General features: G+C 36.5%; 3 protein-coding genes across 3 annotated transcripts; 1 reads left to right on the forward strand and 2 right to left on the reverse strand.

Annotated features, from left to right (window-relative positions):
• Nucleotides 1,550–3,349, reverse strand: LOC107647360. The gene is made up of 2 exons (XM_016351437.1): nt 3,161–3,349; nt 1,550–2,335 (listed from the first exon to the last, which is right to left on the reverse strand). The coding sequence occupies exons 1-2, from the start codon at nt 3,347–3,349 to the stop codon at nt 1,550–1,552; spliced, it is 975 nt and encodes a 324-aa protein (XP_016206923.1).
• LOC107604962 (dnaJ homolog subfamily C member 18) lies at nt 4,850–9,008 on the forward strand. The gene is made up of 3 exons (XM_016306687.2): nt 4,850–5,345; nt 7,609–7,677; nt 8,034–9,008. Exons 1-3 carry the CDS (start codon nt 5,067–5,069, stop codon nt 8,634–8,636), a joined length of 951 nt encoding a protein of 316 aa, XP_016162173.1. The 5' UTR covers nt 4,850–5,066; the 3' UTR covers nt 8,637–9,008.
• On the reverse strand, nt 9,062–9,831 carry LOC107604963. Its single transcript, XM_016306688.2, has 2 exons — nt 9,493–9,831; nt 9,062–9,397 (listed from the first exon to the last, which is right to left on the reverse strand). The coding sequence occupies exons 1-2, from the start codon at nt 9,634–9,636 to the stop codon at nt 9,293–9,295; spliced, it is 249 nt and encodes an 82-aa protein (XP_016162174.1). The 5' UTR covers nt 9,637–9,831; the 3' UTR covers nt 9,062–9,292.

Genomic DNA, 10,922 nt, shown 5'->3' on the forward strand with positions numbered 1-10,922 from the left:
CTCGGCTAATGCCTGGGTCCCCGTGATTGGTAGGAGATGTCAAATTCTGAGAGTTCTATTGACCATTTTGTTAGTCACCCTGCGAGATATGGCTTTGATAATATTTGACGCAGAGGTTGACCAGTTCGAACTATTATCTAGTGCGTCTGGAAATAGTGTCGTAGACGCCGAGCTGTGATGCTTAGTCCAAATGCTAGTTTTTCTATCATCGGGTATCTTGTTTTGACATTTTGTAGCACTTTTCTTACAAAATACACTGGGTGCTGTTCTTTTTCTGTCTTTGTTACAAGCACAGAACTAACCGTGTTAGTTGAAATTGAAAGGAATAAGTAAAGGGGTTTACCTTGTTGGGGTTTCTAGAGTATGGGTGGTGAACATAAAAGGTTTTTGAATTCGGCGAAAGCTTGTTCACATTCATCTGTCCAGACAAACTTCTCGGCCTTTCTCAGCATGTTGAAGAAGTGATATGACTTGGCGACTGCTGCCGGTAAGAATCGTGACAAGGCTGCTAGGCGACTTGTGAGCTGCTGGACTTCCTTGACAGACTGAGGTGATTTCATGTTTATTACGGCCTGACATTGTCAGGGTTGCCTTCAATCCCCCTGTTTGTTAATAGAAATATGAGAAATTTACCCCCATGTACTCCAAATGCACACTTCTTTAGGTTTAATCTCATGTTGTACTTTTGGAGTTGTTGAAAAATTTTATTAAGGTTGGCTTCATGTTGTTGTTCGGAGCTTGATTTTACCACCATATCATCGATGTATATTTCGATATTTCGGCTAATTTGATCCTTGAAGACCTTGTCCATTAGTCTTTGATAGGTTTCTCCTACATTTTTTAGCCCGAAGGGCATGATTTTATAACAAAAGTTTCCTTGGTCGGTTACGAATGCTATTTTTTCCTCGTCATCTAAGTGCATTAATATTTGGTTGTAGCCGGAATAAGCATCCATGAAAATGAAACCCCGATGTTCATCCACCAATCTATCAATGTTTGGGAGTGGGTAAGAGTCATTCGGGCAGGCTTTGTTTAAATCCGTGAAGTCCACACACATACGCCATTTTCCCGAGCTCTTCTTTACCATTACTACATTGGCTAACCATGAGGAGAATCGAAGTTCTCGGATGAACCCTACATCAAGTAACTTCCGTGTTTCTACTGTTGCTGCATTTCTCCTTTCCGAGCCCAGGTTTTGTTTCTTTTGCCTTATAGGTCGGGCATTAGGGTTGACTGCTAGCTTGTGGCATATGAAGTTCAGATTAATTCCTGGCATGTCGGCAGGTGTCCATGCAAATAGATCGGAATTGGATCTTAATGTTTCAATAAGATCTTGTCTTGTTCCTGCGGAAAAGACACAGCCGATGTTAGTAAACTGGTCAGCTTTGCCTAGCTGTACCTTTTCTAGGTCGTCCATTGGAGCGGGATGACTGTTGTTACTTCTTGGGTCCAATTCGGCCAAGGTTGGAATGCTCTCAGAGTTGTAAACAGAATGGACTCTTGGTATGTTCTTCTTTGGGATAGCTTTCAAACCTGCGTTGTAGCATTGTCAAGCTTCTTTGTGGTCGGCATATACTATTGCCACCATGTTATCCTGCACAGGAAACTTAACACAGAAATGAACTGTAGAAACAATGGCTCCAAAAGAGTTAAGGGACAAACATTCCAAAATGATATTGTAAGGGCTAGAACAATCAATTACTAGAAATTGAATATCTAAAGTTTTAGAGTTTGAAGGCTCCCCTAGTGTCGTTCTCAACCATACATAACCTGAAACAGGCACACTTTCTCCGGAGAACCCTACCAATTTTCCGGTCGAGTGCTGTAATGCTTTGTCGCTGAGTTGCATTTTTCTAAATGTGGAGTAGAATAAGACGTTGGCGCTGCTTCCTGGATCCAGTAGAACCTTTTTGACCATTAGCTCCCCTGTGCAGATTGAAATCACCACTGGGTCATCCAAGTTCGGGCATTGTGACTTAAAGTTGGATATGCTGAAGGCGATTTGGGTTGTTAGAGCCGAGGAATGGGTATCCTGGCGAGATCCTTCCATTGTCATCATGGCCCAGTAACTTCTTTTCCTGGCCGTATTAGTTGCTCCTCCACCTGCAAAACCACCTGAGATATAATTTATTATTCCTTTGGAGGTAGGAGCATCGACTGGTCCGTGCCAAGTTCCTTTTTCCTTATACTCGGAGGTATAGCTTGGTTTGTCAGTGTTTCTTGTTGCTTCTTTTTGTCCCCTAGAAGTGACATATTTGTCCAGTAAGCCTTGTCTCGCTAATCTCTCCAAAAAATCTTTGGCTACCACACATTTGTCAGTTGTATGACCGTACTTCTGGTGAAATACACAACGTTTGCTTCTGTCGACATACTTCTGATCCTAGTATGTGCTTGCTTTGCTCGGCAGCTTGATAAGTTTGTTATGTAGGATTTCTTTGATTATGTCTTCCCTTTTGGTGTTGAATTTGGTGTAGGAATCATACTTCGGCGTTAGTTTGAAAGGTTTTTTAAAGTCCTTGTTCTGAGATCAGTGAGGTTTTTCTTCCTCTTTTTAGGAAGATGGTCTTTCGTTTCTCCGCTTCACGCAGTTCCTCGACTTTGATCTGTCCGGTTGCTTTTTCCCTGAACTCTTCCAGTGTTTTTGGTTTTGCTACTGCTATTGCTTCTTAGAATTTCCATATCGGAGGCCGCTCTTTATTGCGTGCAGTTGAACCTCTGGATTGAGGTCTGGGATTTCCATGGCTGCTGTTGTAAACCGCATCATGTAGTCTTTTAAACACTCATATTGTCCTTGTTTGATCATGCTGAGATAGATTGAGTCCCGTATATAGATCTTGGAAGCTGCAAAGTGGTTGATGAATAGCTTAGCAAATTCATCAAAACTTGATATTGAACCTACAGCTAAATTAGAAAACCATAATAATGCAACTCCATCCAAAAAAGTTGGAAAAGATCGGCACAAGATAGGATCGGAGTCACTGTTAGGAAACATCATAGACTCGAATTTTGTAAAGTGGACTTTAGGATCTCCGATCCCCTTCTACGATGCTAATGTCATTAAGAGTGTAAAATTTTTAGGCATTTCAAAATTCATTATTTCTTTGGAAAAATGGCTAATCCGTCGTCTTTCTGTTTTCGGAGGTGTTTCTCCCATCTTCACGTTCGAGTCCGATTGGTGCTCCTCATGGAGGTTGTCATTGACTTTCTTTTTATCGTTCTTTTCCTCGCCGTTGTTCTGCATTGCTGCTAATTCGGCCATGTGTTGGTTTTTCGTTTGTAAGGCAGCATTGGTAGCCAAGAGTTTGGCATTGGTTGGGTTGACTTGAGGAGTTACCGAATGATCCGTCATGGTTCGACTCCTGCAAAGAGAAGATACAAACAGATCTAGTAATGTTAGATCAAAATTATAAAGTGAGGCGGGGGCCCCACGGTGAGCACCAAATGTTCTGGCAAGGATACTCTTATCCGAAGTATAAGTCGGCTTTGCTTTAATTTCTTTGAAACCACAGCGTCTCAGCTTGGAAGCGAAGCACCCTTGCGAACTTGAGCCCGAGCGTGGTACCTGCAAAATAGATTCCGACGCTCAAGTTAATAAAGAGTCATTTAATAAAAGCGAGTATGTGATCGGTATGGTGTTGCTGAAAAGCTCTGCCCCATGTCGTCGGCTCTCGCGCTGATTTATAGTTTGATCTGGGTTGAATTATTCGTCGGTTAGTGCTGAGATTTTCGTGGCTCACGTTTGGGCGAGATTTTGGGAAAGAGGTTTGTTAGGATCAAGTTAGGTTACGGTGAAGGGTTTGATTTTGATTTTATCTAATCTGACCGAAGTATAATCCAATTTTAACAATATGTATTTTTAGGGTTTTAACTTCTAGTTCATTCTTTTAAGGGTCTTTGAAAATTTTTAGGAATTAAATTAAATTCCAATGTTAAAAATACAAAAAAAAAATTAATTTAAAAAGAATTCAATTCATTTTTATTATTTTCTCTCAAAATACAATCTTATTTAATTAAGCCTGATTCAAAATTTTATGCCATTAGAATTTTTTTTAAAGAATAAAGTATCATTTTTATCCCCAATGTTTGGTGTAAGTCTTATTTAATTTGTGTCCCTAACTTTTAAGTGGTTCTATTTGTATCCCTAACGTTTATAAAAGTAATTCAATGTTATTCTGCCGTTAATTATACTAACAGATCAGATTGTATTTTTCAATTATTCTCACTTAGATATATTCATTCTCAATTAGGTCTCACTTGGATGTGTTTGATTTCAATATTGTACCCACTATTTGTGTTCACATTTAATTATGTCCTTAAAAAAGTGAATAATGTAAATGTTGTATGGATTAGTTTCAATTTTTGATGAACTATTATCCAGAGTGGATCATCAATTCTATCTCAAATATTTGTATTCTAACTCCAAATAAAGCTCATGATGATGTGTAATTGACGGCATCATAATATTTAATCACTTTTACAAACGTTAGAGATACAAATAAAACGATTTAAGCATTAGGGACACAAATAGAACTTACCCTAAAATTTTAATTCCAATTCTAGTCAGCAAATACAATACTAAGTCTCAGTTCTCAGCCTTTGAAAATCATAGTTATCAGAACTAAATTGGTAATCAAACCGGTCAGACAATCAGATCACTAGTTCAACCGGCGGATCACAAGTTGAACCGATTGATCCAGTCATAATTAAATAATTATATAAAATTTTATTATTATTTTTATAATAAAGATCTTTTTACATTTTATTTTTATATTTTAATAATTAAATATTAATTTTTGATTTTTTAGTAAATTAGGCAAATATTTGTACGGACTGTATATTGAATCCAAATCAAAATTGTTGATTTTCTAATCACATACATAGCAATAGCATAGGCATCTTGTGCTGCTGAGAAGTGAGCACACAGTGGCCTCTCGTTCACTCAATCACTCCTCACGCAAAAATGAAATGAAAAATCTAACTGATGAATAGGCGACGTAATATTTAATACATCTCGAAGTGGCGCGTGAAGTTGCAACTGTAGTGCTTCTGCTAATACATGAACCACGATGCAGTCGCACCTTCTGACGGGACCCATCTGCGGTCGCGCTACGGCGTTGCCCTCCGTCGCGGACGCATCTCCCTTCTTCTCTGCCACTCCTCCCATCTCCATCCGCCGGCGTCTCCGCTCGTGGTGCCCATTCATAGCCGCATCATCGTCATCGTCTTCCTCCTCTTCGTCGTCGGCAGCAGCCACTGGTAGTCAGAGCTTATACGCGGTGCTCGGCGTCCCAATCACCGCCACTGCCGCTGAGATCAAACGCGCTTACCGGCTCCTGGCCCGCAAGGTATTCCGTCAAAATATGGATTCTGATGTTGAGATTATTACTGTTACTGTTACTATTACAATTACTGTTCTTATTTTTCTGTCGTTTTGATTTGAATGTTGAATTTGTTAGTACTTGTGAATCTGTAATAGTGCAGGATGCTGTGAATTATGAATCCCTAGATATTATTTTGATTGTGATTGTGTTTCGCAATTTGTGATGGAACCTTGTGAAAACGTTAATCATTATGAATGATTTAGGGTTTTATTAATCCTTGCTGGCATAATTGGTTACGCGTTTTAAAGTAATGTAGTACAATAAGCTGGTCTGGCATATTCTTTGCTTAGTATTGTTAAAATATCAGCTTGCAGATATTTAATGTTAATTTTTAAGAAAAAAGCTTCCGAGTACTTGACAATTTCTGTGTCGAAGTTTTCCAATTCTATGTGCTTGGTAGATGAATATGAACTGTAGGAATTTTCAGGGCATGTATACCCGAGTTTTCTTTTGTCTTAAAACTCAATTTCCATACATTGTTAGTGTATAAGAGAATTTGAGTGATGCTACATGTACAAGTCTTTTTGGCAACCAAGTCAAGTTGACCCAACTACAATAAAAACCACTCTCAAAATGACACGCACTCCAGTGCTCCACTAGCGTACAATTCAATTAGCCTGCACTACATGTACAAGCCTTTCTACACTTTCTGCACCATACAAATTTTTGTTGGAGAGCATACAAATTTCTAAGTATAGCACACAAATTTTTGAAGTATAGCACACAAAAATTGGAACGCAACACAAACTTATCGATATAGCACACAAATTTTTGAAGCACAATATACAAATTTTGCTACACCAAATTTATGTGTATATTCTTTTATGAATTCTATTACACCATACCACATCACATGTGTAAATCAAAGTGAAACAATACACACCCCTTCATTTTCATAGCACACAAGTAATCGAAGCTTAATAGCTTGGTAGCTCACACTAATTTGACAGATATCATTAAACAAATTCTAGTTTATCATAGCACACAAATATTTAAGCGTAGCACACATATATAGCACAAGAGGAGGAGGAGCGTGACTGAAGTTTAAATTTTAATTAATGAAAACACTTGGACACCTAGCATTTTTGAAAGAATTTTACACATCTAGTTATATATTTTAGAGAAAATGACAAATAGGTCCCTGATCTTTTGTCCCACGGACATTTTCGTCCCTGACCATTGAAAAATACTTTTAAGTCCCTGACCTTCACAAAACTTGGACGGATCAGTCCCTGACGGAGGCATTTGGACGGAGGGACTGATCCGTCCAAGTTTTGTGAAGGTCAAGGACTTAAAAGTATTTTTCAATGGTCAGGGACAAAAATGTCCACGAAACAAAAGGTTAGGGACCTATTTATCCTTTTCTCTATATTTTATCCTATCAACAGAAATAGTTACTTTTCACGCAAACTAGATGAATACTTATCCAAATGAAAGCATTTTGATTGGATGACTTCACTCCATTAGTGCATCCAAATCAAACTCTTTGTCTTAACACTTTCAAAAGTTAGCTGCTTTTACTTTTATCATACATCTCGTAAAAGTGCAATTATATTGAGGAAGTTGTTCATCTGACAATATTTATGACTCATGACTACAGAAAGTCATCTCTGTAGCTTAGATCTACTTCTAACTTTTTTTATCTTCATATATTATAGGTTAAAAGTAAAATGTTTTCTATTAACAAAAAACAAATAATTGAATAAATTGAAGTACCATTCCAATTATCCCCTTCAACATGGACTCACTTTCAATCTGCGCAAATAACTGTCTTTAAAGTTTAAACCATATGGGCAACTTGACTCCTGTGCTAACTGCTATTTATGAAAGGATCAAAGTTAAAGAGAATAATAAATTGCAATATATACTGAGTTTTGCTTGTTTATGTTGTTTAATTTTGTAGATAAGGAGAATTTCGAACCCAAGAAGAGTTCTTGTTACCTCATTTTACCTAATTAATTGAATTGGTTGATGATCTTGCATGTTTTTCTGATTTTATCTTCAAACTAAGTATGCTTTCATTGACATTGCATGTTTTCTGCCATCTTGCTACATGATACATCTAGGTTTATTATATTGAACTTTTGAAATCTCTTTATTTTTACCTGAACATACATTTCAGAAAGAAGTATCTTTCAAGTTAGTTATTTATGGCCTAGATAACATGTCTATAGTTTAGCCCTCTGCAAATAACCCAGCTTTATCCATTCTGTTGCTGTGATTGCAGTATCACCCTGATGTTAGCAAAGATTTACAAGCAGCTGAATTGTTCAAGAGCATCCGTCATGCATATGAAGTGAGCAATCATTATTCAACTTTTCTTCCTTTATAAAATTATAAGTTTATCACTTTTTGGTAGGGATTTACTCTTATTATACGGTGCTACTGGTTCCCCAAAATTGTTCATAGATCCCAGCAAAGAAGAAAAAGACACAAACTGTCATTTACATTTGACTGAATTATGGAAATGTATTTAGAGATAACCTTCAGTTTTCAAATTCGATTAAGACCACCAAAAAGTAATGGACCTTTTCCTCTGATAAACTTAGTGCAATGAACTGCTTTCTACCATTTTATGAAGTTCTTGCTTTTTTCCTTATGCAAAGATGAGGTTTCCTTTTCCTTCGTACTACTAACAATGTCTCGAAACAGGTACTATCGAATGAAGTAACAAGAATTCAGTATGATAGAGAACTTCAGTACAGTCACAAGCCTTACAGAGATAAATGGAGTCACAGCACTGAGTTTGAAGACCAAGCAAGAATCTATAGGTGGGCCAACCTGAGGAGGAAAATGTATAATGAAAGATACACAGAGCATTACACTGTCGATGAGGGTTACTATACCACTGAAACAGATGAGGAGGAAGATGAAGGAGACTTAGACGAAGAGAGGGGCTCCTTTATTGAAGTGCTTAGATCAGCATTCGTGATTATATTTTTGTTCCAGACGTTAGGGTCCCGCCTTTCTCTCACGTTTAGCAGTGTGATGGCATTGCTGGATGAGAAGTTAGATAATGGATATAAAATTGGTTATATAATAGCATGGATTATGGGCGGAAGGGGTGGCATATTGCTAACAATGTTCTTGTCATTTGCAAGTTGGGTTTGCGGGAAAACCAGTAGTAGTGCAGTGGTACTGGTGATAGTAGCCATGTGGGTCGGCTCCTACCTCTCAAGGTATGCTCCACTTCCTCAAGGTGCTCTGTTAACACTACTCTATATGTCCATTAAGCTGCAATCTGATCATATATAATGATTGAAGATCTTGTGGTATTTGTACATCCAAATATGGGGGGTGTCAATAGACATCTGACTCAATCCAAGGGTGAAAAACAAGAGTTTAGGACTTTAGATGGAGTATATATCACAGTAAAATCTGATAATGGAGTTGGTCTCGACGTGGTATGTGTTGATGTTCAAGAAGAACGTCTCTTAAAACCAATTCTGCTGCTAGCATTTCTTCTGAATTTCTTTGGTTTCTGATTATATCTTTCTTAGGTTGGTGTACATATTTATTCCACCAGTAAATGTAAATAAATGTTGTAAGTTGTTTTCTGATGGCAAATTAAGTGCAAAAAGGTTGATGATGGTTGGAATATCAATGGCAAACTTAAATCTTGTCTCCTATGATGTCATTTTAGAAAGATTCTGTGTAGTGATTAGCAAAAGTTAAATTCTTGGAAAATGAATATTGATATTATAGCAAAATTATTATAATTCTATAAGCAGGTTCCTTCCCCTTTTTTATATACCCTAGTATAATTGAAACATAAGGGGAATAATTTGGAATACAAGAATTTACAAGCTAGGGGGAACAATATAGCGAATAAGAGAATTACAGGTTTATGCAACAATTGATGATAAGAAGGAATTAAGACTGGGGTTGGGTTAGTTCTTATTAACACGTAATTAAGAGCTCTTTACTTCCACATTATTATTCAAGGACCTCAAATTCCTCCAGAGATACTTTCCGCTGGCCATGTCTATGAATACCCAGAATCCATTCTGAATCATCTAAAAACCAAGGAAACAAATGTAGTCAGGACAAAAAAGGATTAGGAAAAAAAAAGAAAGAAAATAAAGAATGGTGATGATAGAATTGAGGGCACCTTTTTGAAACTTAGATGTTCCTTGTCCTTGTTCTCATGACCGGTGGTGATGTCGCTCTCTGGAGAGGAACTCACGGTGGTCCATGCAAAATAAGCAGCCAAGATGGCGGAGAAGAAGATCAATATGAACCTTAGAGGGCACATGTCTTGTGACGAAAAACTGATATGCGTTTTGCAGCAATGGTACGAGAGAAAGAGGGAAAGAAAGATAAAGAGAGAATTGGTTGCAACTTGCAAGCAAGAGTAGAAAGTCAAGAATTGTATGAGAACGCTATATGAGGTTGAGTTGTTTTTTTATGACTAGTACAGTGTTATATAAGTAACGCGTTGCGTTTTCTGTTTCTTGTTCCTGACTTGTTCGTTTGGGTTCATTATTATTTAGTATTTACTATTATTCTTGGCTGCTTTAGGGTATCTATATATGCATTGTTACAACTGACAAACAAAAATTTTAACTAGATGCTTAAAGAATCTAACTAGAGGGTTTTTTGAATTGATTCTCAGGGAAATGTAAATCCAAATATATAATTTGTTACTATATTAGAATGGGATCCATTTGATTCTATTGTTAAATATAATTCAGATAATTCAAGATTTTGCTATATTAGTTGGATTCGTTTAACTAATTAAATATTAAAAATAAAAGTAATTCAAGTTGGACCCTAGCGAAGATTTTGTCTCAAGATTTCATTTAATTATTTTTCATTACAACTACCGGAAAGAGAAAATGAGGATGTTTGTAATGTCATTCAATGTCCAAAGCCCTAATCCGTTTCCTATTGAAAAAGAAAGAAAATGAAAACAAGGGATGTTTGCAGATTGCAGTAAGAATGGCTTTGCACATTCTCCTTGTTGACTTTGTGCATCCAATGGTGAGCTGCCAGCACCAGTTCGGAGAAATCTTCTACCCTTCTAGATCCTCCAAAGTTGACCAAATCCCTGCTGGGTGCTTGCCGTAGCCCTCACCTACTATCTGACATAGTGTTTGAATAATTAATATTAAAAAATTACTAACAGTATTAATTGTGATTTATTATTATGGTAACTATTTAAATAAAGATGGTAAAAATATTTTTTTTGAAAATATTTTGTTAAAAAATATGACTTATTTATTTAGTTACACTTTAAAAAAAATAACACTTTTATAATATATTAAAATCTAATCATACAATCTATTATTTAAGGATAAAAAAATATTTTTATGTGAAGACAATTATAAAATCTTTCTTTTAGAGATAAGTATTGTTTGTTTCCTAACGTTGAGAGTCAGAATCGAAACCGTCCCTAATGTAATTTTGGATTTAAAATCATCCTTAACGTATTTTTTTGTATTAAAATCGTCTTTTTTAATAAAATTTTTAATTTAATTCCTAAAATACCCCTACTTTAATAAAAAATTATAAAATAAAAAAAAACACTTTCTTTTTCCA

The sequence above is a fragment of the Arachis ipaensis genome, chromosome B06 (genome assembly GCF_000816755.2).
Source record: "Arachis ipaensis cultivar K30076 chromosome B06, Araip1.1, whole genome shotgun sequence".
NCBI lineage: Eukaryota > Viridiplantae > Streptophyta > Magnoliopsida > Fabales > Fabaceae > Arachis > Arachis ipaensis.

Excerpts from the sequence above, each read along its gene's own strand:
- LOC107604962 (XM_016306687.2), top strand. The coding sequence starts at position 5,067 with ATGCAGTCGCACCTTCTGACGGGACCCATCTGCGGTCGCGCTACGGCG. Across the intron at positions 5,346-7,608 it reads ACCGGCTCCTGGCCCGCAAG|TATCACCCTGATGTTAGCAA; the intron begins GTATTCCGTCAA and ends CTGTGATTGCAG. Across the intron at positions 7,678-8,033 it reads GCATCCGTCATGCATATGAA|GTACTATCGAATGAAGTAAC; the intron begins GTGAGCAATCAT and ends GTCTCGAAACAG.
- LOC107647360 (XM_016351437.1), bottom strand. The coding sequence starts at position 3,349 with ATGACGGATCATTCGGTAACTCCTCAAGTCAACCCAACCAATGCCAAA. Across the intron at positions 2,336-3,160 it reads AGCACCAATCGGACTCGAAC|AAGTACGGTCATACAACTGA; the intron begins GTGAAGATGGGA and ends GTATTTCACCAG.
- LOC107604963 (XM_016306688.2), bottom strand. The coding sequence starts at position 9,636 with ATGTGCCCTCTAAGGTTCATATTGATCTTCTTCTCCGCCATCTTGGCT. Across the intron at positions 9,398-9,492 it reads AACATCTAAGTTTCAAAAAG|ATGATTCAGAATGGATTCTG; the intron begins GTGCCCTCAATT and ends CTTGGTTTTTAG.